Here is a 22,321-nt window from a genome sequence, read left to right as displayed (position 1 = left end):
TCTGCTTCTCTGTGTCTCTCATGAATAAATCTTTTTTTAAAAATCCCATAAAAACCTGAAAAATTTGGGGCACCTGGGGGGCTCAGTCAGTGAATTGTGCGACTCTTGATCTCAAAGTTGTGGGTTCAAGTCCCATGTTGGGTGTACAGACTGCTTAAAATATTAAAAAAAAAAAAACCTGAAAAACTTTAAACCCTAAAGAGCAAAAGCAAAATGAAACAAATGAACCAGTATATAGTGTTAAGTCTTAACTCCACAGAAACAAATTATTTTACTGGAAAGCCGAGTAATATCCTAAATGGGATATATCCTAACAACAGAAAGAACTACAAAAGAATGTTAGACTTTTCAATAATCATATTGTTAATAATGGAATTATTTTGACACAATTATATATAAAAAGTTATATATAACAATTATATATAAAAATTATATATAACAAAGTTACTGTGTTAAGATAATCAGGATCCAAGATTTTTAATACAAGAGAAAAAGAGATACAAATATAAGTTAAACAAGTTAATAGCCCTAAATTTGAATCTGAAATATCAATGTGAACTCATGATATACTCTTACATTTAAAAACTTTATTTAAAAAAATAATAATAATAATAAATAAAAATAAATAAAAATAAAAATAAAAAATAATAATAATAAAATAAAAACTTTTTTCCTAGCTTTGTCTTCTGAAAAGGCATAGACATAATGAACAAACTGGTGCAATGATTGCTCCTAGAGCCCCGGTTGTGTACTTGATATGCCATTCCCCACCGAGATGGTCTAGGGTTCCTTGAAAAAAATCTGCTGATTCTAAGGATCTAGGTGTTCTGGGAGACGAGCTTGTAATATCTTGCCTTACCAGATATCAAGTGATCAATGATCACAGGACTTGCATCAAAAAGACTCAGGGTAAACTTAGAGGCTTCCACTAGCCAAACATGGGATGATTGAGTATTCATTTTAAAGACTGAAATGGATTAAAATACATCAAATATGTTAAGGTCTTTGAGTTCAAATGATTTTTTTTAAAAAAGGGACGCCGGGTGGCTCAGCGGTTGGGCGTCTGCCTTCGGCCCAGGTCGTGGTCCTGGGGTCCGGGATAGAGTCCCACGTCGGGCTCCCCCACAGCCTGCTTCTCCCTCTGCCGGTGTCTCTCATGAATAAATAAATAAAATATTTTAAAACGTTTTAAAAATAAGATTCTAGTTTTTAAAAGGGGGGGGTAAAACAGAAGACTGAACACTGGCCATTGGGTGATAATAAAGGATCCTGGTTTTATAACTACCTGTTTCAGTGCCTTATCTTTTAGATAAGGAAAGAATCCTTAAATAAAATAACCTCCCCCCGGGGTTGGGGAAGGAAGTCCTGGAACAGGAAGTCGGGGAGGAGACCGGCTCTGGGTCACTAACTGTTGCCGCAGTTCGGTGAACACACGCGGTTCACCAGACGACCTTCTCTAACTTGACGCACTGTTGCTAGTTTCCTCGGAAGAGGCTGGAAGGAAAGGCCGAGGAGCTGGCGGTGCAGAGGGGCCTCACCTCCCAGGTCAGCAGCGCGCCGCCCCGCCCGGGGCTCGCCCGGCGGAAGAGGCCCGAAAGCCAAGCGCCCCCGTCCACCCTCCCCTCCGGGCTGCTGCGCTCCCCCCAGGCCGTGAGCCCCGCCGTCCCGGCTTCACAAGCTCCGGAGGCCTGACGCGGGGGCACGGCTCTCGGCGGCCGCCCGGCAGCTTCCGCCCGGCCGCCGGAAGTGCGGTGGGGGCGCGGCAGGGGCGCGGCAGGGGCGCGGCGTGGCCCCTCTAGGCGCGCCGGAGGCCTCGGTTCTCGGTGGCCCCGAGCGCGCCGCGGAGCCTCAGTCAGGGAAATGGCGCCGGCGGGGCGGGCGCGGCGACCGGCCGCGCGGGGAGAGGTTGCCCCGGCGGCCCGGAGGCCCGGGGCTGTGGGCGGGGCCTGAGGAGGCGGGGCGCCCCGGGATTGGCGGGCGTGCAGACGAGGCGGGGCGCCCCCTTTGTCTGGGTGCGCTGCGGGCGGCCGTCCCTTCGCGCGTGCGGCTGCGGCGGGGAAGGTGAGTCGGCGGAGTAGCGGCCGCTGGCCGGCCGGGCCCCTGCCGCACGGAGCCGGGAGCCGGGTGGCCCTGCCCTCGGAGGGGCGTCCCCGCGGGCCCCACCGCCCGCCGCAGCCCGGTCCCGCCCCGGTTCCCTCCCCGGCGCCCCCGCGGCCGGCGGGCCTGGCCGGAGGCGGTGGGGCCTGGGCCGAGAGGCGGGGCGCGTGGGGGCCCCGGGGACGGCGGTCCGCGCCCCCCGCACCCCGGCCGGCCCTGGGGGCCCCGCGAGCGCAGAGCGCGGCCGAGCGGCGGCGGCCCGGAGACCGAAGCCGCTACCCGGTTTCGCCGTGGCCCCGGGCGCTCCGCGTGCCGCCGGCCCCCGCCCCCTAGTGAGGCCCTTCCCGGCTCTCGAGACGGCGACCTCCGACGCGGCCCGCAGATGTTCCCCGGCTCATTGTCTGCTTTTTCACATTTTAATAGAAAACGAAATGCATTTCTTACCATGTACACACGTGAGAAAAATACGGGCAGTGGGGGCGTCGGGACGACCCTGCGGGGAGCGGGGCAGGCGCTGGCTGGGCCACGGTGCACCCTCCCCGGGCTCCGCGCGCGCCCTTTCTGTCACTCGCCTGAAAGGGATGCTGGGGGCGGCGGGGGCCGGGCCGGGTCACCTGCACTTGACAGACGTGTCGTGGTGGCGGCGCGTTCCGCGGGGTGGTGCGCGGGGCAGTGGCGGTGGCGGGCAGAGACGTTGGGGCCCTGAGGAGACCGCCGTCCCCGCGCTCGGGTCGCTCGGACGCTTTAGTTTCCGTTCCCCGTGGTCGCTGAGGTGGAAACTCTTCGGGTGCCTTTGTGTTTCCTTTTTTTTTTTTTTTTTTTTTTTTTTTTTGCCTTTGTATTTCCTCTGATCTGCCAGTTCATGCTCTTTTTCGTATATGTTGAAAATATTCTTCACAAATTGACATTTGACTCCAGTTATGGTGTTTTGTTCTGGTTTGGGGTTTTTTGAAGAGATTTCAAGTTTTTAATGGTAAAATATTTACTTCTAAAGCTTTTGAGCTTTGTTATGTTTTAAAAGGGCTTTCTCTGTGCCAAGATTTATTTTTAAAATAAACTCTTGTTTCTCTCTGGTACTTGTGCAATGTTGGCTCCATCTGGAATTTATTTTGGTGTGGGGTGAGGGGAATCCGGCTTCATTTTTTTTTCTGTCTGCTGTTTCTAACACTATCTATTGAATAATTCATCTTTCCAGTGATTGGAAAACCACCTTCGTCATGCATTAAATTCCTACATGACTTTGGGCCCATTCTGGAATTTGGTGACTTTGATGTGCATAAGGTCTGAATTTTCATGCAGCAGATCTGGAAGTTTCTGCCTCTATCTTTCTCTTTTGGCATTTTGCTTAGAAAGGCCCTTCCCACCTGGAATAATAAAAACCTCTGTATTCGTAGTTGAGTTCCTTTTATAAAATGTAATTTAAAATGCCAACTCTTATTGGTTAGCCCAGTGAATTCATTAGATTTGTAATATTTGATATGAAATGATCTAATTATTTTCTGGCCTTTTTTTCTTTTCTTTGCCTTCCTCTACTTTCTGGGAGATCCGTTGAACTTGGTGTAAAGGCCTAATTTTACTTTTCCTAAAGCATTTAACTGGTCCTAGCCCCATTTACTGAATCATCTTTCTTCAGCTATTTGAATTACCTCATCCATTCTCCGTTTGTTTATACAAGACTTGGCCCTGCTTTGCCCCATTCCTGGGTCACCCCCTTTCATCCAGCCCCACTCGGCTCTAGGCACTTTGGTTTTATGGATACAGTGAGCAGAATTTACATCTCATTTCTAAAGTTTATTTTAAGCTTGTTTCTTGTACTATTTGTGAGTAGAATCTTTTTCCCTGTATATTTTCTGACTAGGTGTTGCTGGTGTGTAGGAAAGCTATTGATTTGGATACGTGACCAATCACTATGGAAGATTGCATTGCAGGGTTGTGCTTTGTGTTCACAAATGGTTTGGAGGTGCCTCTTCCGAAGATGCCTCCACCATGGAGGGCAAGGCATTCCAGCAAGAAAACCCATAGACGCGGATGGTGAGGACAGGGCGGAAGATCCTGGGAGCAGCCCACCCCAAACCAGGGATTTGGAGTGTCCCTGTCCTAGCCTGTTACTGTGGGAGAGATCTCTGGAGGACAGACATGCTTCTTTTACATCAAGCCAATGAGGAATTCAACAAGGGCAATAAGTTCCTAAAACAGCTTAAAAACAAAATAATAATAATAATAAACATTAAATTCTAAGCTTTTGGTGCCTCCGCAGTCCCTTCTTCAGTTCCTGTCTGTGTTGCTGGCTGCTCAGGCATCACAGGAGCCAGACCCTGCTCGGCACACAGAACGTCTCACTGCGGTGTGGCTTCCTTCCCATTAAGTATCCACTGCTGCTGAGAACATTGATCTGTTCTGGTTTTGTTTGGGTTATTCCCTGAGGAGATTTCCGAATATGAAATTCCTGCATCTGAAGACTGACGGACGGACAGATAGATGGCTGGGCGGCGGGCAGGCGGGGTCCAGTACAGGCACCCCCAGGGCAGGTACTGTTTGTGCTTGCCCCTGTGTTGGGGTGGCCTGGCCTTCCTCACAGTTTGTTGTCATACTCAGTGATGGGGACTCTGGCTCTGGGGCCATCTGAACAGGATTTGTTGTGCACACCTATTCTTCCTTTCTGTCTAAATTCCTATGTTGGGACACCTGTGGGGCTCAGTCAGTTAAGCGTCTGGCTCATGATTTCAGCTCAGGTCATGATCTCAGGGTGGTGAGATCGAGCCTCACGTTGGGCTCTGTGCTGAGTGTGGAGCCTGCTTAAGATTCTCTCCCCCTCTGTCGCTGCCCCTCCTCCCCCTTATTTCAAACAAAAACTTCTGTGTTTTTCCCCATAGCAAACCTGGAATTGGGGATCAGGATCGTGGGAGTAAGAGTGGAGGAGAGGGTGGCTGGTTCAAAGCCAGTTTTGGTGCCTTGGTTGGCTCTCTTTACCTGCCCGACATTTGTCAAGTTTGTGGGTCACAGTGTTTCACCCGTCTTTGTATGCAGACAGTACCACTTTTTGCATTTCTTTTGTTCATTTTTTTATCAGAATACAGATATTTTGGTTCCTTTGGGCTGCTGTGGTAAAATACTGTAGACGAAGTAGGTAGCCTATAAAACAGCAGACATTTTTCACTGTTCCAGAGGCTGGAAGTAGCCTTTGTTTCAGTGTTTTTCTGGGACTCTCCCCTTCCCCCCACCCGCTCCCAGGAATCTTCCTCTTTGCCCTCTCCACCCACCTCCATGCCTCACTCACATTGACAGCCTGGTTCTTTGAGTTACTTTAATCGAATGAGATCATACTTAGCCCAGCAGCATCTGAGCCTGAATCTTGCCATCCTCTTGAGGCCCACAGAGGAGGGGTGTGAGCGCCCTGTTTTATAGGTGGGGACAAAGCACGTGCACACACTTCTTTGCCTTGGAGTCATTGTTTCTGAAAGAGGACCTCATGGACATTCTCTCTGCATTCCATGGTTTCATTTACTCATCAGCTGGCTCCCACAGCCTAAATCTTTTCTCTCGGGGTGTGCATGACCTTTGTGTGGGAGGACTTTGGGTTGGCAGTGGCACCAACCTTGAGCCTATGTCCATTCCAGGGGAGTGCCCACTGTCTAATGGCATGTCTTACTCATCTACACGCTGCCAAGTGGCTTTCCTGGAAAGTGTGAAGTGCGGTCTCCTAGCTCTTTAATTTCATTCACTTACTCAGCAAGCATTGGGCTGTTGGCTGCTCTGCTGGGACACAAAGGGAGAATGAGGACTGGGCGAGGCAGAAGCCCTCGTGGTTGGGGGGGTCAGAAGGGCCTCAATGAGAGGTAATGGGGCCAAGCACCAGCCAAAGGGCAGGAGCCTCCCTAGCAAAAGGGAGGCCCAGGAAGGGGATGAAGCCAAGAACAAGCCTGTTCCCACAGGGGTCAGGTGTACAACCCCGCTGCCACAGGGGCAGATTCTGGGTGTGCGTGGGGGGTGGATTAGGAGTGGAGTGTGAGAGAGCAAGGTGGAGGGGCTCCTGGGTGGCTCAGTCAGTTGAGCATCTGTCTGACTTAGGTTTTGGCTCAGGTCATGATCTCAGGGCCGAGAAATCAAGCCCTGTGTTGTGCTCCACGCTCAGCAGGGAGTCGGCTTGAAGATTGTCACCCTCTGCCCCTCCCCATGCTCATGCACTCTCTTGCACACATGTGCGCTCATGTGCTCTCTCGCTCGCTGTCTCCCCAAATCAATCTTTTTTTAAAAAAAAAAGAAGAAGGGATCCCTGGGTGGCGCAGCAGTTTGGCGCCTGCCTTTGGCCCAGGGTGCGATCCTGGAGACCCGGGATCGAATCCCACGTCGGGCTCCCCGTGCATGGAGCCTGCTTCTCCCTCTGCCTGTGTCTCTGCCTCTCTCTCTCTCTGTGTGTGTGACTATCATAAATTAAAAAAAAATATATCATTAAAAAAAAAAAAAGAAGAAGCCAAATGTCTTCTAGGTTCAGCCATACCTGCTTCTATTACCCCCACTGGGAAGGCCCTAAATAGGGTTCCTATGGGTGTTTATTGTTGGATACTGGCCCAGTTACAGTGGGGCCATAGGGCAGGTGACTGCCTACTTGCACCAGGTTCCCAGAGGACCAGAGCTGGATTATACATGAAGGTCAAATTCTCATGCAGGTGAGGGTGGATGGAGGCCCTGGCTGAAGGAGCAATGTCCCAGAGACCGAGTGGAGACTGAGTTGTAGGAGGGCAAAGTAACCAACTGTCACCACTGCAAACAGTGGACAAGGATCTGGCCACATGGAGGTCATACCCATGGGCAGGGCTGCTTTGGGGTTGGTGGAGACCGCTCATGGGGAGGCAGCTGGACAAGGCCATGGGAAAGATGACCGACCATAAGAGATGGCAGGTCTCGGGTTGCTCGAGGGGGTGGGGGTGTCAGACATACCACCGAAGAGGGCAGGAGGCAGACGGATGGCAATGACTTCCTCATTGTTGAGACCTGGTGAGACAGGATCCCCGTCCCCCATTCTTTCATATTTTATTCTTCTCTTTCTCCAGCATCTCGTTCATATGGTTTTTAAGGTAGTTTTACTCCTGTAAGACTCTTATTGGAATCGTATTTAGAGTTGCATTGCATCGACACAGAAACACATAGATTTGGGGGAAATGGGCATTCTTGGTTAACAGAGCAGAGAGGCTGGCCTCTCTCTGTCCCAGGCTACTCTCCTGTTCCTTAGAAGGCAGCTGCAGTTAGGAGTTCCGTGTGTATATTCCCAAAAGTTGTCTATGCAGACATACACATGCATCTGATGTTGTACTAAGAAAATGGGGTTGTGCTTCCTGACTTCCTGCCCCCAAGCCTTCCCTTTAGGCAGCCCACAGTGTGAGGCATCCTGTTTGTCCAGGGGATGGTCTTGTACCATTTTTCCTAGAGTGATCGCCTGCTAGGTTTCTGTGTCCCTGTTACAGACTCCCTTTGACATTCCAAAAGATGTGAACCCCGTATCCCCATTAGGAGAGCTCCTGGTCCCCCCCGCCCCCACTTTCTTTCAGTAATTTGAACATGACACATACCTCAGCTTAACTTATCCTGATATGTCCCCAGAACCTGTCCACCCCCAGGCTCTCCAGGGTGCTCAGACCAAATCCCTGGGTAACTTTGGACTTAATCTACCAGAATCAACCATGTGTGATGTTCCATTGCTAATCCCTGGTGGAGCCACCACCAGGCTGATGGCCCCAGCCTCACTGGAGCACCAGGGTACAACCAGGTGAGACTGAGGCATCAGTAGGCCTACAGGAGTCATGGTTAAGTGAGGCATGCAGGCCTGGGATGGGGTCCCAACAGGAGTGTGGACCTTAAGCAAAACCATCGATTCTCAGTCTGTCTTCCCTGGGGATTATCTCTGGAGGCAGCTTGGCCTGGCATCCATGCCCGACCTGTTGATCACTTGGCACCTGTGTGAATGCTCTAACACCAGCCCTTGTACATGGACTGTGGGCCTGAGCAGATGGCTTAGAGTCCTTGGTAGCTCCCTAGCTGACTGCGAGGACCTCACAGTGTAGAAAGCGAAACCTTGAGGCTGAAACCTCAGGGTACACTGGTGTCCCCAAGCATCTCATACCGGATGTTGCTGGGCCCACGGTCAGAGTCCAGGGACCATGGTTCCTGAACTGTAGGGGCAGGGAGGCTGGACTCCCAGAAGTCAGGGTCTGTGAGGGCAAGGCTGGGCCCCTCATGTGCTCCCTCTTCCTCAGCCCCACAGGATCCTCTGACTTCCATCTGCCTCAGAAATCTCGGGATCAGGTGATGGCAGCGGCCAGGCTCCTGCCACCACCGGCAGGACCCCAGGTGAGCTGCCCCCAAGGCCTGTGGACCACCCCTGCATTTCCTCAGAGCCCTCCCATGCCCAGGGCTCTAGGTGGTAGCCTGAGTGTCCCTGCATCTCCTGAACTCTGTGGCCCCTTCCTGGCACCCACCCCCAAGCTGCTTGCATGTTTGCCCTACCTCCTGACCAAGGGCATCTCCACTCCCCACACCCCACATTGCCTGTACCCACTCCCATCTCTAGTGTGGAGATTTAATCTAACCTGCAGCAGCCCCTGTCATTCCAGGCCAAGGTAACCTTTGAGGATGTGGCTGTGCTCCTCTCCCAGGAGGAATGGGACCGCCTGGGCCCCGCTCAGCGCGGCCTCTACCGACACGTGATGATGGAGACATATGGGAACGTGGTGTCACTGGGTATGTCCCCTCAGCAGGCCTCTTCTGTGTCTGTGTGCTTGGCCAGGGGTGGAGGCCCTGCACTGTGGGCTTTGGGTAACGTCCAGGTGTTCAGCTCTAGAGGAAGGTCAGTCCGTCTGTCTCATGCCTGCAGGTCACTCAGGCAGGGTGGGAGTGTTCCCAGATATATGCTGACAAAAGGCCTTCCCTCCCCATGAGCAGGACTTCCAGGATCAAAGCCCAGTGTGATCTGCCAGCTGGAACGAGGAGAAGAGCCATGGGTCCTGGATGGGCAGGGGACTAAGGAGACTGGGGGCCTGGGGAGTGGCCATTCAGGTAAGTGAAAGGAGCTGGCCCTCCCTCACTGGGGCTAAATCCGTTCTGGCGGCTGTGGGCACTGAGAGGTGACAGCAGGAGTGGCTTCCACCCAGGCCTCTTCTGGCAGAGGAGCCTTCGGGCTTAACTCCGTGAGCTGCACTTACCCATGTGACAGCAAATGAAAGAAGTTCCTCCTCTGGAGAAGTGTTTTCTTGTCCCTTCAATTCTCTGTTTTTTGCAGACAACTACAGACACGACCACATGCCAGCTTGTATGCAACAAGACAGCTCACCCTGTCCGTGGGGTAGGTGTATGTCTCATCTTTTTAATCCCTAAATCCCTGAAGGTGTTACTACTCGTTACTCACCAGAATGTAAAGAGACCGGGGCGCCCCGATGCAGAATATGTTCTCATTATATGACACAATCTCCACGAAACTGTGGGCAGGGGTTTTCTAAATTAAAATTTTCTTTCAGTGCAATTGTTTTTTTCCCTTTGTCTTGTCACATGTAAAACATTTTTCCCCAGTCTATACTTGAAACAACTTAAGCCATCATTCTGAAAGTGGGTGCTCTGCTTAGGCCAGCTTCTGCACCACGTGGGCCCAGGGGGCCTGGCACTGTCCCTGACAGCAGCTTGAGTCTGTGGACATGAAAGGTTGGTCATGCGTTGATTTTATGACCTGGATGGTTGAGTGAGTAATTTCCTATACAGTTGTTTTTTAACTTATTAAAGTCATCTTGCTCATCTTGTTACTTTGGCATCAGACAAGAAACCACCTATTCAGGAAACTTCGAACAGTAGAAATGATACTTTTCATTGCAAATAGGTAATATATTTTTGGCTAGTAAGCTTTGGCCTATGGTAATGAAGCTCTTTATAAGTCAAAAAAAAAAAAAAAAAACCCAAAAACCAAAACCGTGTTTCCCAGTTTAAAAAACACATAGTATGTCCTTTTAAAAATAAGTTGTATAAAAATTTTAATTTTATTTATTTATTTTAAAGATTTAATTATTCATGAGAGACACAGAGGGATAGGCAGGCTCCCTGTGGGGAGCCTCAATCACTGAGCCACCCAGGTCCACTAAAAATTTTATTAAATAGATGATAGTAAAGCCAGATTTTTAAAACGAAGAACTTATTAGTGTTACCATTCTTTTTTTTTTTAAGTTTTTTTTTTTTTTCTTAATTTATTAATGAGAAACAGAGAGGCAGAGACACAGGAAGAGGGAGAAGCAGGCTCCCCGCAGGGAGCCCGATGTGGGACTCGATCCTCAGGCCCAGGATCACACCCTGAACCCTGAGCTGAAGGCAGACGCTCAATCAATGAGCCACTCAGGCATCCCACTTTTACCATTCTTGAATTATTAAGTATACACTTAATTGCTCTAAAGAGAATAAGAAAAGTAGACACAAAACTTGAACAGCTTTGGATTAGAGGAGGAAAACCAAAGGGTCAATAAATGTGAGAACATGCTCAGCCTTATTATTCATCAGTAAAATGTAAGTCAAAACTATTATTGTTTACCCTGTTAAACCTTCAGGATGAAAAAAATGGAAAGATCTGATTGAAGTTTGGGTGAGGCTATGAGACAGCTAATGAGGGGGTAAATGTGCACACTACCTTGGAAATCAGTTTGGCATTATCTAATGAAGCTGAAAATACAAGTCCCTACATCAAATACCTTTTTTTTTTTTTTTAAGATTTTATTTATCTATTAATGAGAGACAGAGAGGCAGAGACACAGGCAGAGGGAGAAGCAGGCTCCATGCAGGGAAACCGATGCGGGACTCGATCCCCGAACTGCAGGATCATGCCCTAGGCGGAAGGCAGGCGCTAAACCGCTGAGCCACCTGGGCTGCCCTACATCAAATATCCTACTCATGTGTACAGTAAGAATGTTTGTGTATAAAAACCAAGAAGCATATGCAAGAATCTTTTTAATTTTTTTTTTTTTATGATAGTCACAGAGAGAGAGAGGCAGAGACACAGGCAGAGGGAGAAGCAGGCTCCATGCACCGGAAGCCTGACGTGGGATTCGATCCCGGGTCTCCAGGATCGCGCCCTGGGCCAAAGGCAGGCACTAAACCGCTGTGCCACCCAGGGATCCCCATATGCAAGAATCTTACAGAAGCATGCTTTGTGATAGAAAAAAATAACAATAACCTAAATGTCCATCAGCAGTAGGATAGATGAGTAAACTGTGGTGTTTTAATAGAAAGGAAATGGGACGCCTGGGTGGCTCAGCGGTTGAGAATCTAACTTTGGCTCAGGGCGTGATCCCGAGGGCCTGGTTTGAGTCCCGCATTGGGTTTCCTGCAGGGAGCTTGCTTCCCCTTCTGCCTATGTCTCTGCCTCTCTCTCTTTCTGGGTCTCTCATGAATAAATAAATCTTAAAAAAAAAATAGGAAAGAACAAGTTGTAGTAAAAATGGTTTAATAACCGCTGTGGAACAATATAATGAATTGGAACACAGTGTTGACAGAGGAAAGCAAGTTGAAGAAGACCAGGCACCATAAAATTATAAAAATCTCAGGAATACGCCTAATTGAGTTACTGGTTAGAGATACAAATTTCTAAGATAAAGCTATTTAAAAAAACAAAACACTGGGCAGCCCTGGTTGCTCAGTGGTTTAGCGCTGCCTTCAGCCCGGGGTGGGATCCTGGAGACCCGGGATCCAGTCCCGCATTGGGCTCCCTGCATGGAGCCTGCTTCTCTGTTGGCCTGTATTTCTGCTTCTGTTTGTCTCTGTGTCTCTCATGAATAAATAAAGATCTTTTAAAAAATTAATAATAATAAAAAAAATTAAGAATAATAAATGGAGTAAACAGAGATGGGAGTTACCCTCTCACTTGAAACATCTGAAAAATGACGAGATACATGAAACCACAGCTCTCCAGGTGTTGGGAATCATTGTCATGAAATCAATGAAGGAAATTAATCCCTGAGAGACAGGAAACAAAGGGCTGATCCCTATAATTGCCCCAGTTTACAGCTTGAAGAAGATCACAATGCAGGGAGGGCAGAGCCCAGTGGTCTCCCAGACTTAGGGACACATAGTCAGGAGTCCAGAGAAGCCAGGGAGGCTAGAAGTCCCACAGAAGAGTCCATTTGACAAAGAGAACTCTGGAGATCTGCAGGAGACCCTCTTGAGTATTAGCACTAGCAAGGAAACCCCGTCCAATGCCAGGAGGGAGCCCCCTCTTTGGAAGGAGTAGCAGCTGTGGTAGCCAGGACTTAAGATGGTTTTCATAGTGGAATGAATGTTTGTGCGCACCCCCCCCCCAATTCATCTGTCAAAGCCCTAAACCCCAGTGTGAATATATTGGTGATGGACTTTTTATGGAAGTTATTAAGGTTAAATGAGGTCATAAGGGTAGGGCCTGGATTTGCTAGGGTTAGTGTCTATAAGAAGAGGAAGGGCAGCCTGGGTGACTCAGCGGTTTAGCGCCATCTTCAGGCGTGATCCGGGAGACCTGAGATCAAGTCCCACATCAGGCTCCTTGCATGGAGCCTGCTTCTCCCTCTGCCTGTGTCTCTGCCTCTCTCTCTCTGCATCTCTCATGAATAAATAAATAAAATCTTAAAAAAAAAAAAAGGAAAAGAGACCAGAGCTCTCTTTCTTGGCACATACAGCCTCCCAGACCCCTTCCCCAGGACGTATTCATCCCACTTGCATAATCCCCAGGACTGTGAATATGGGTTTTACTCCTGTGACTGTTATGTTAAGCTTTTGCTTTTAAGGAATGGAGGACCCTTTAAACATGGGTCTGGAGGTCAGCAACAAGTCAGAGTCAAAGACTGGGAAGGATTGGATACACCACTGCTGCCTTGAAGGTGGAGGGGCCACATGGCAAGGAATGCAGGTAGCCTTTCAGAGCTGAGCGTGGCAAGGAACCAGTCACCTTAGTCCTGCAGCCTTGTACAAAGAGCTAAATTTTGACAACTATTAAGAATGAGCTTTGAAGTACATTTATTGCCTAAGCCTCCACACACAGACGAACACTTTATTTCAGCCTTATGATACGCTGAGCAGAGAATCCAACTATGTCATGTGGCCTGCAGAACTCTAGGCTGGCAGATACAGTGCCCAGTGCTCATGCGAGGCTGGGAAGGGTGCTGCTCCCAACAGCAGGAGTGGGAAACCTGTAACTCTCAGGTTAGGGAGCTGACTTGGGGGAAGAGCCCTAAGCACCCTCTGGTCTGATCTGACAAAGTTGAAAGACAAGAACCACAGGTGATACTCTGAAGATACTTAAGCTCAAGAATATTTGTTTTGTTTTTATTTTAAATATTTATTTATTTGAGAGAAAGAGAGAGAGACAAAGAATGGGGGGTGGGGAGGAGAGGGAAACTGAAGCTGACTCCGCGGAGTTTGGAGCCTGACACAGGGCTCGATCTCGCAATCAGATCATTACCTGAGCTGAAACCAAGAATCCGACACTCAACCAACTGCATCACCCAGGCACCCCACATTCAAGAATATTTCTAGGGGCAGCCCAGGTGTCTCAGCGGTTTGGTGCCACCTTCGGCCCGGGGTGTGATCCTGGAGACCTGGGATCAAGTCCCACTTTAGGCTCCCTGCATGGAGCCTGCTTCTCCCTCTGCCTGTGTCTCTGCCTCTCTCTCTCTCTCTCTCTCTCTCTCTCTCTCATGAATAAATAAAATCTTTAAATATATATATATATTTCTAGAAATAAAAAATATCCCAACACCAACCAAGGTAAAATTAATAATATTTGGCTTCAATTAAAATGTTACCAGACATACAAAAAAGTAAGAAAATACGATCATAATTAGAAAAAACAGTCCTGTTAAACTAACCAGAAATGACATCAGTGATAGGATTGAAAGACAAGGATGTTAAAATAAAATAAATTTATTCCATATGTTGAAGGACTAGACAGAATATTGAGCATATTAAGTAGAAGCATGGAAGATCCGTGAAAGACTCCGATCTGATCTCTAGGGATGGAGACAACAATGTCTGAGACAAAGTGTTCACTTGGTAAATTAGTGGCAGATTAGACCTCGCGTAAGAAAAGATTTGTGAAAATAAAGTCCTAGGAACTACTGAAAAGGAAGCAAGGGAAAAAGAGTACAGCACATCCATGAGCTGGGGGACAATCTGAAGTGGCCTAATACATGTCACTGAGGCCAACAAAGCAGGTCAGAAAAAATATTTGAAGACATTAGTTGAAATTTTTCCAAATTTGATGAAAAGTATGAATTCCCAGATCTAAGAAACTCAACGAACCCTCGACAAAGTTAAACTAAACTACATCATAATCAAAACTGTTCTAGCTGTGAAGCCAACAAAGGAGATAAAATAGAATTAGGAAAAGTAACGATTTAAGAGGAGAAAGAGAAAAGGGAACAAAGCGCAGCTGTTTAGGGGCCCCTCCGGGCTTTAGGATACGCAGCTCTGACGTCGCAGCCTCGGGCAGTGCGAACACTGATTCACATGTGGCGTGAGACTGTTAGGGCGGCCTGCTTCTCTATCGTTGCTCGGGCTGCGTGACAAAAGGCCGCTGACAGAGTGACTTGGACATAATCAGCTTCGTTCTCACGCCCTGGAGGCCAGAAGCCCCAGACCCGTGCAGCGGGGTATCCGGTGAGGGCCTCCTGGCACTGGCACCTTCCGATGCTCGGCGGCCTCTGCCTGTGAGCGCATGGGGGGGGTGGGGAGGGTAAGCTTGCTGGTGTCTCCTCCTACTAGGCACTACTCCAGTCCTGGGGTCTCCTCCCTGGCGACCTGACTCTAATCACCTCCCAGAGGCCCCACCCCCAGACATCACACGGGTTAGGGTTTCAGCATGTGAAGTTGGGAGGAAGGGACACAATTGGTTCATCACAACAGTCCTGTTACTCTGTCCCAGGTCCTGTGATCTACCGAAGTTCTACCCGTATGTATGTTATAAACCCGCACTCCATACCTTTTTTTAAAGTTTTAAGTGATCTCTACACCCAACACGGGGCTTGAACTCAACACCTCAAGACCAAGAGTCACACAGTCCTCTGGCTGAGTCAGCCAAGCTCCCCAGCACATAACTATTTTTGCTTTGGACGGTTCTCCTTTACAGTGATTTAGAAAACCTTCTTTACATAGTCCTGTATATATATCTTCATTTTAACCATTTCCAAAAGCCTTTATTTCCTTATATAATCCAACTTTTCTGTCTGGTATATTTCTGCAGCCTGAAGAATTCCCTTTAACATTAGCTTGGATTTGGTTGTTGGGTGTCTTCTCCATTGGTGTTTGTGAATTGACAAGTTTTTTTCTTTTTGTCACTTTCCGGGTGTCAGTCCATTGTCCTTTGACTTGTTTCTGATGATGAATCTGCTGTACTTGTTACATTCATTCCTCTGTGTCATAGGTGGTTTTTGTCTAACTGCCTCTAAGATTTTCTCTTTGGCTTTTAGCAGTTGGACTATGATGTATCTAGGTGGTATTTTAAAAACACGTTTGTGATTCTAATATCTTGGATCTTTGTTTTGATGTCTTCTATCATTTTTAGAAAAATCTCAGCCATTTTCTTTTCAGATGCTTTTTCTTGCCTCTTTTGCGATTCCAACTACATGCAAGCTAGGCCATTTGATAATGACCCATACTGGCTTTATGTTTCATACATTTCTGTCTTTGTATTTCTTTTTGGATGATTTCTCTTGACCTATTTTCAAGCTCACTGGTCTTTCTCAGCTGGGTGGGGCATTCCTGTGTTACTGTGTTTTTTACATCTAGCATTTCTAATTGGACTGTTTCTTCCAGTATCTATCTCTCTGCTGAAACTCCCCATCTGGTCATTCAGTTGTTCCAGCATATGGGTCCTCCCTAGTTCTAGTTCTGTTGATCATTTAGTCACTTCACTCTGTGTGTGTGTGTGTGTGTGTGTGTGTGTGTGTACATGTACGTGTATGCAGTCTTTCTCTTGGGTGGCTCATAGTTTTTTGTTGAATGTCAGCTATAGAGATAGAGATAAACAGTGTAACTGTCTGGAAACGTAGCCCACGCTACTGGGCTGTCAGCGTGGAAGCCTGAGCTGGTCTAGTCTGGAGCTGGGCTGGGCTCAGTTTCCAGGTGTGCCTGTAAGAGGGTTTTTTCCTTGCTCTTGCCCCCACCCTAGCAGTAGTCTCAGTTGCTGGTTATGCTATGCTTGCTGGCCTTTGGGGCAGAGGAAAATGAGAGAATGCTCCACTGTCCTGGTTCATCCTCAGTTGTAGGCAGTTGTTGTGTCCCTGGGTCACAGCCCCTCCCCTAGTTGAAGCAGATCTCACTCTGGGCTCACGATCATTTCCTGCCTCTCCCTCAGGAGTAAAGGGTAGTTTTCCTTTCCCTTCCTGGCCATTGTAATTTTCGCCTGTGCCCTGGAATGAGAGGTTTGCTTTCCCTCTCAGATGACTTACAGCTTTTGTTCTGTAGAGAAGGATTCCAGTGGGTGCTTTTGCTTTTCCCTCTTGTAGGCCTGAGCCACCAAAGAAGGCTTCCTCTGGACCTGCCCCCATGGGGAGCCCATGGACATGAGCCCCCTGTGTCTGTGGCTCTCTGGGGTTCTTTGAAAGATGATTAATGTTTTAACCAGGTGCTTTGAATTGCTTGGGTGGTGACCTGTCTTTCATCTTCCTCTTACCTCATTTCCATCACGGGCACACCAGTGCAGTTGTCTCTCCATGCAGGCACCTGTCTCCTTAGATTTCAGGGCATTTGGGGGCTGTCGTGACCTCGGCTCTGATAGATTCAAGAAAGTTAAGATTTTATAGATTATCTTTTTCTTACTGTTGAGGTGGAAGGGATAGTCTTACAGCTTTATCCCTCCTGGGGGAATTCAGTTATTGTGTAATTAATAAATAGTATAATAATATATATTGTTTTATATAATGTATAATGATGGTGATATTAACAGTTAAAGGGACATGAGAACTATAACTGGGTTGTCGGTGTATCCACCTGTCAGATTGGTCATGGTGAGGGCCCCTCCAGTGCCACTGATGAGTGGGCAGTGCTGGGGGAGAGGGTGGCTACTTGACAACAGTAAGCTGTTACCGGGCACCTGGGTGGCTCAGTCAGTTAAGTGCCTGATTCTTGGTTTCAGCTCAGGTCACAATCTCCTGGGTTGTGGGATCAAGCCCTGTGTTAGGCTCCACACTCAGCACCGAGTTTGCCTGTGACTATTACCTGCCCCTCATCCTCTGTTTCTCTTTCTCAAGTCAGTAAATCTTTAAAAAAAAACTTTTAAAAATGATAAGGTGTCACATGGTAGCCTGACAATAGGAATAGGGCTTGTCCAAGCCATCTTTCTTGTGGAAAGAGGAAGATAAGGAATCAAAAAAGAGACGTAGATCCCGAAGGCCCACCAGCCACCAGGATAGTGGCTCCTTGTAGGAGGAAGGAAGTGCTGGTGGGCCACCTGGATGGCCAGCTCTGGCAGCAGGCAGCACCACCCGCCTGAGTCTGGGGAGCCCTGCAGAATGGAGGCGTGTGTGTCCGGAGTGCTGCCGAATCTTGGGGTGGGTGTGGAGAGCTGGTTCATCAAGCCTGGAGTGGGACTCCAGCCTCTAAAAGGGAGGCCCCTCATTTGGGAGAGTCTCCCAGCATCTCACTCCCGCCTCTTCTCAGATGACCCTCTGGCTGCCACCAGCTTCTGCAAGAGGTGTTGGCGTTTGGCAGGTCTTCCTCCGTCCAGGGCAGCCATGCCCTAGCTGCTGAGGGCAACACAGATCTAAACAGGCATATTTTATTCGTTGACCACCTTGGCCCAGATCTTTCTCTGCACACCAATCAGAAGTCCATTTTAGGAGCTCCCTGGGGTTTGTGTAGGGACCGCTTGGCTTCTGAATCTTTTGTTTTTCAAGGGTCCATATTGGGGTTCCAGGAGGCCCCCGGACCAAGTTAGGAACTGATTAAAGATTGAAGCTTCTATCTCGATGATGCTGTTATCAGCAACATGGTGGGGGGGACCACAGGCCCCCATCCTGGGCCCCGCCTCTGAACAGAGCAGAGCAGCACGCGGTCGGCAAGCTGAGCGGCCCGCGTGTCACTTGTCCCCAGTGCCCGGCGGCCTCCGCTCTGCTCACGAGGTTTCTCGGCCTCAGACTGTTCTGGGCCGAGGTCTTGGAGCCGGGGGTGGCCCCCCAACCGCAGAGCTGCACCGGGCGGGGGCTCCTGCCTCCACCCGCTGGGGGCCCCGGAGCCAGCGCCCCCAGCACCGCCCGGCCTCGGGACGTCCGCGGTCCCCCCATGGGTCCTGGCTTTCCTGGTGGCGCGGTCGCCAAGGTTCACGGGGCGCCCGCCTCGGATGGTGCGCGCGCGGCTTGGGTGTCGGGGGCGGGACTGAACACCCAAGCGGCCCTTGCCCCTCCGGCGCCGCACACGAGGATGCCCCTGCGCCTGCGCCGCCCTTCCACCCTGTGGCGGTCGGACACGCCCGCGGGGCTCCCGTCCCACCTGCTCCACGCCACGCCTCGCCCGCCGCCTTTGCGATCAGCCCAGCCAGGCTCCCGCGGGCGGGGTGCAGCCCGGCAGTCGGTGCTGCTAGGGGGACTCCAGGGAGGGGGGCCGGGGAGGGGCTCCCAGGGGGGCTCAGCCGGCTACGTCCGCCTTGGGCTCGGCTCGGGCTTGGGGGGCTGGGGTGGAGCCCTGCTCACGTCCACGTCCCCCTTTCCCTCTGTCCCTCCAGCTGCTCGTTCTCTCTTTTTTTTTAAAGAGGAATCTGTGTTTTTTTTTAATTTTTTTTTTATTTATTTGCAATAGTCATACAGAGAGAGAGAGAGGCAGAGACACAGGCAGAGGGAGAAGCAGGCTCCATGCACCGGGAGCCTGACGTGGGATTCGATCCCGGGTCTCCAGGATCGCGCCCTGGGCCAAAGGCAGGCGCCAAACCGCTGCGCCACCCAGGGATCCCTCGTTCTCTGTCTTAAGTAAAGTCCCAAGAGAGGAGGACTGCGGGGAGATGGGCCCAGGCCGCAGGGGCCGCTGTGCTAGTTGCTGCGCCCACTCGTGATCGTCCTGGCCCCGAGCGCTGGGCCACCTGTGCCCAGCAAAGCCACCCGTAGGTGCCGCGTGCCCCGCCGTTCTCTCTGGGTTCACCTCTAATGTGGTGCTCTGCGTTTGCTGTTTCAGAATGTGAAAACCAGGGAGAGAACCAAGATAGGGACTTGGGCGTGAAGCCACGTGTCTCCGAGGACGGCTCCGTGGTCCCGGGGGAAGGCCGCCCGGGATGGCGTGACCGGGGGCGCCCGCGCGACGCTCCGCCGCCTCGGGCCCCAGCCACTGCTGGTGCCGAGCGGCCCTACAAGTGCACCGAGTGCGGCAAATGCTTCGGCCGCAGCTCGCACCTCCTGCAGCACCAGAGGACCCACACGGGCGAGAAGCCGTACGTGTGCGGCGTGTGCGGGAAGGCCTTCAGCCAGAGCTCCGTGCTCAGCAAACACCGGCGCATCCACACGGGAGAAAAGCCGTACGAGTGCAACGAGTGCGGGAAGGCCTTCCGCGTGAGCTCAGACCTGGCGCAGCACCACAAGATCCACACGGGCGAGAAGCCGCACGAGTGCCTGGAGTGCCGCAAGGCCTTCACGCAGCTCTCGCACCTCATCCAGCACCAGCGCATCCACACGGGCGAGCGGCCGTACGTGTGCGCGCTGTGCGGGAAGGCCTTCAACCACAGCACCGTGCTGCGCAGCCACCAGCGCGTGCACACCGGCGAGAAGCCGCACGAGTGCGCGCAGTGCGGCCGCGCCTTCAGCGTCAAGAGGACGCTGCTGCAGCACCAGCGCGTGCACACGGGCGAGAAGCCGTACACCTGCAGCGAGTGCGGCCGCGCCTTCAGCGACCGCTCGGTGCTCATCCAGCACCACAACGTGCACACGGGCGAGAAGCCGTACGAGTGCGGCGAGTGCGGCAAGGCCTTCAGCCACCGCTCGACCCTCATGAACCACGAGCGCATCCACACGGAGGAGAAGCCGTACGGCTGCTACGCGTGCGGTAAGGCCTTCGTGCAGCACTCGCACCTGACGCAGCACCAGCGCGTGCACACCGGCGAGAAGCCGTACGTGTGCGGCGAGTGCGGCCACGCCTTCAGCGCCCGCAGGTCGCTGGTGCAGCACGAGCGCATCCACACCGGCGAGCGGCCCTTCCGCTGCGCGCAGTGCGGCAAGGCCTTCAGCCTCAAGGCCACGCTGATCGTGCACCTGCGGACGCACACCGGGGAGCGGCCGTACGAGTGCAGCCGCTGCGGCAAGGCCTTCAGCCAGTACTCGGTGCTCATCCAGCACCAGCGCATCCACACGGGCGAGCGGCCCTACGAGTGCGGCGAGTGCGGCCGCGCCTTCAACCAGCACGGGCACCTGATCCAGCACCAGAAAGTGCACCGGAAGCTGTGACGCCCGGGAGCCCCGCGGCCCGGAGCCCCGGCACGAGGAGCTGTGGCCCGGGGGAGCCTCAGGGGCCAGGCTTTGTTTCCCCCCACCCTCCGGTTCTGCTGCACAGCACTCACCTCCGTGGCGACTTTTGGTACAGGGCGCCACGTGCACTCACCCTCTAACATTACACTGTCTGTTGGAAGAAACCGAAAGAAGTTAGGACCCAAGGAAATACTGTCACAAAACTTTCTTACCTTCTAAATAAAGTTTTTTTCTTAGAACATCCGATGCCTTTCCCAAAAACGATAATTATTCTAATTATTGCACCTAAAATTAGACTTGGATTATTTGCAGTGTTGTTAGGCCACTAAAGTGTTATCTGGATGATATATTTTTTTTGGATGATATATTTTTTAAAAATGTCATTAAGTCTCATCATGTAATATGGCTAGGAACCCTAACTGTTAGAATCACATGTTTTATAAAAAGTCTAAAGATTAATTAGTGAGAAATGATGTAAACTTAGAAAACACTTCATCTGGTGTTTCAACTTTATTCAAGATCAGAAGGGATGTCCTAACTTTTGGTGAAAATTCAACTCAAATATGCTTCTTTGCCTCAAAGCCCACCCTTATGATTTAAGGCTTTGTGCCCCAGAAATCATGGGACGTCTTGAGCCTCTGGACCCCATGTGGGTGGGAGGGGGGCTCTGCACCTCAGAGCCCAGACCTCAGCTGTTGCACGAACTGGGAGCCTCTTTACACATTGTGTTACTCAAAAGAAAGTTCTTTGGTATATATTTTTAAAACTTAAAATTCTCAAATTCAAATAGCTTTTTTATTATCTAAATTTTCCATTCCAATGTTTGAGGTTTTTGTGTTTTTCCTCCTGATTCCAAGAAAGTCTAGTATCCAGTTTCACTTACTACAATGAATCTGGTTTGTCATTTTTAAGTTTTTTCCTCTCTCTCTTGAAAACATCAGCTTCTCAGGAGAAATGAAGGACTAGAATGTTGACCTCTCAGTCCACAGCAATAACACTGACACAGATAAAAGCTTGTTTCCCCCTCCCTCTCTCTGATACAGGTGACAGGTGCCAATATCACAGGTGAAATTCTGGAAGCTGAGGGTTGCAGGTGTGCTTCAGGGAGGAGATGGGCTCCTTCTGAAAGAAATTGGCATCACATGTGTACTGCAGAGCCGCTGGGACCAGAGGAGCTAAAGCCACTGAGCAAAACCAGGAGTTGGGTTCACTAAGGTAGATGAGCTCACCGAGATGTCACTTCGCTGGAGCTGAGGGAGCAGGTGTGACTTCAGAGATGGCGAAAACCTCTGAGGAGATGCTGTCGAGGCCAAGTTCATGGTGCGATTCAGAGGAGCTGAAATCCCTGGGGCCAAACTGCAAAGGAATAGAGCTCATGGAAGTGGGACACTCACTCCTGAACCCCACGGAGGGGGGCCACCACCTCCCCCGTGCTGACCGAGTCTATGGCTGTGTCTGACTCCGCAGCTGCCCCGCAGGGCACACCACTACCCAGGGCACAATTCCTAATCCCATGGAAGAGTTAGGATAAAAAACAGTTCGGTCAAGACGACGCTGAGTTACGTACGATGTACAGAAACACTTGCTTGGAAAGACACTGTCTGTACTACAGGACAGCAGAAGTGACCCTCAGTCGCTCTGGATTGCTAGATCTACCACACCCAGGATTTGGGGGGGAATCTGCAAAATGTATGGTTCGCTTTTCAGCCTTCTTAGGCGAAGTGTACTTTATCATTCTGGCTTTTCTTCCCGTCAGCTGCCATTGACCTATTGGTGAGTGTCCAGGCTCAGGT

At 50.5% G+C, this 22,321-nt stretch overlaps 1 protein-coding gene across 6 annotated transcripts; it reads left to right on the top strand.

Moving 5' to 3' along the window:
* The first annotated feature begins 708 nt into the window (after positions 1-708).
* ZNF250 (zinc finger protein 250) lies at positions 709-22,144 on the top strand. Of its 6 annotated transcripts, none has more exons than XM_055313958.1 (6): positions 709-1,545; positions 8,349-8,442; positions 8,691-8,832; positions 9,034-9,147; positions 9,371-9,433; positions 19,249-22,143. In XM_055313958.1, exons 2-6 carry the CDS (start codon positions 8,401-8,403, stop codon positions 20,505-20,507), a joined length of 1,620 nt encoding a protein of 539 aa, XP_055169933.1. In that variant the 5' UTR covers positions 709-1,545; positions 8,349-8,400; the 3' UTR covers positions 20,508-22,143. The 6 variants fall into 6 exon arrangements, with proteins under 6 accessions (XP_055169933.1, XP_055169936.1, XP_055169932.1 ...); XM_055313961.1 differs by having other exon boundaries at positions 710-1,545; positions 8,706-8,832; XM_055313957.1 differs by lacking the exon at positions 709-1,545 and adding an exon at positions 1,918-2,061.
* Positions 22,145-22,321: the final 177 nt, after the last annotated feature.

This window comes from Nyctereutes procyonoides, unplaced genomic scaffold, assembly GCF_905146905.1.
Source record: "Nyctereutes procyonoides isolate TBG_1078 unplaced genomic scaffold, NYPRO_anot_genome, whole genome shotgun sequence".
Taxonomy (NCBI): Eukaryota; Metazoa; Chordata; class Mammalia; order Carnivora; family Canidae; genus Nyctereutes; species Nyctereutes procyonoides.
Note: the sequence above shows the minus strand (reverse complement) of the source record. Positions and strands in the feature narration are given on the sequence as shown.

What these genes read in the sequence shown, in the direction of transcription:
- ZNF250 (XM_055313955.1), top strand. Translation starts at nt 7,686, where the DNA reads ATGTCCCCAGAACCTGTCCACCCCCAGGCTCTCCAGGGTGCTCAGACC. An exon ending in CACCACCGGCAGGACCCCAG is followed by an intron (nt 8,443 to 8,690) that starts GTGAGCTGCCCC and finishes AACCTGCAGCAG; the next exon opens with CCCCTGTCATTCCAGGCCAA. An exon ending in TGGGAACGTGGTGTCACTGG is followed by an intron (nt 8,833 to 9,033) that starts GTATGTCCCCTC and finishes CCCCATGAGCAG; the next exon opens with GACTTCCAGGATCAAAGCCC.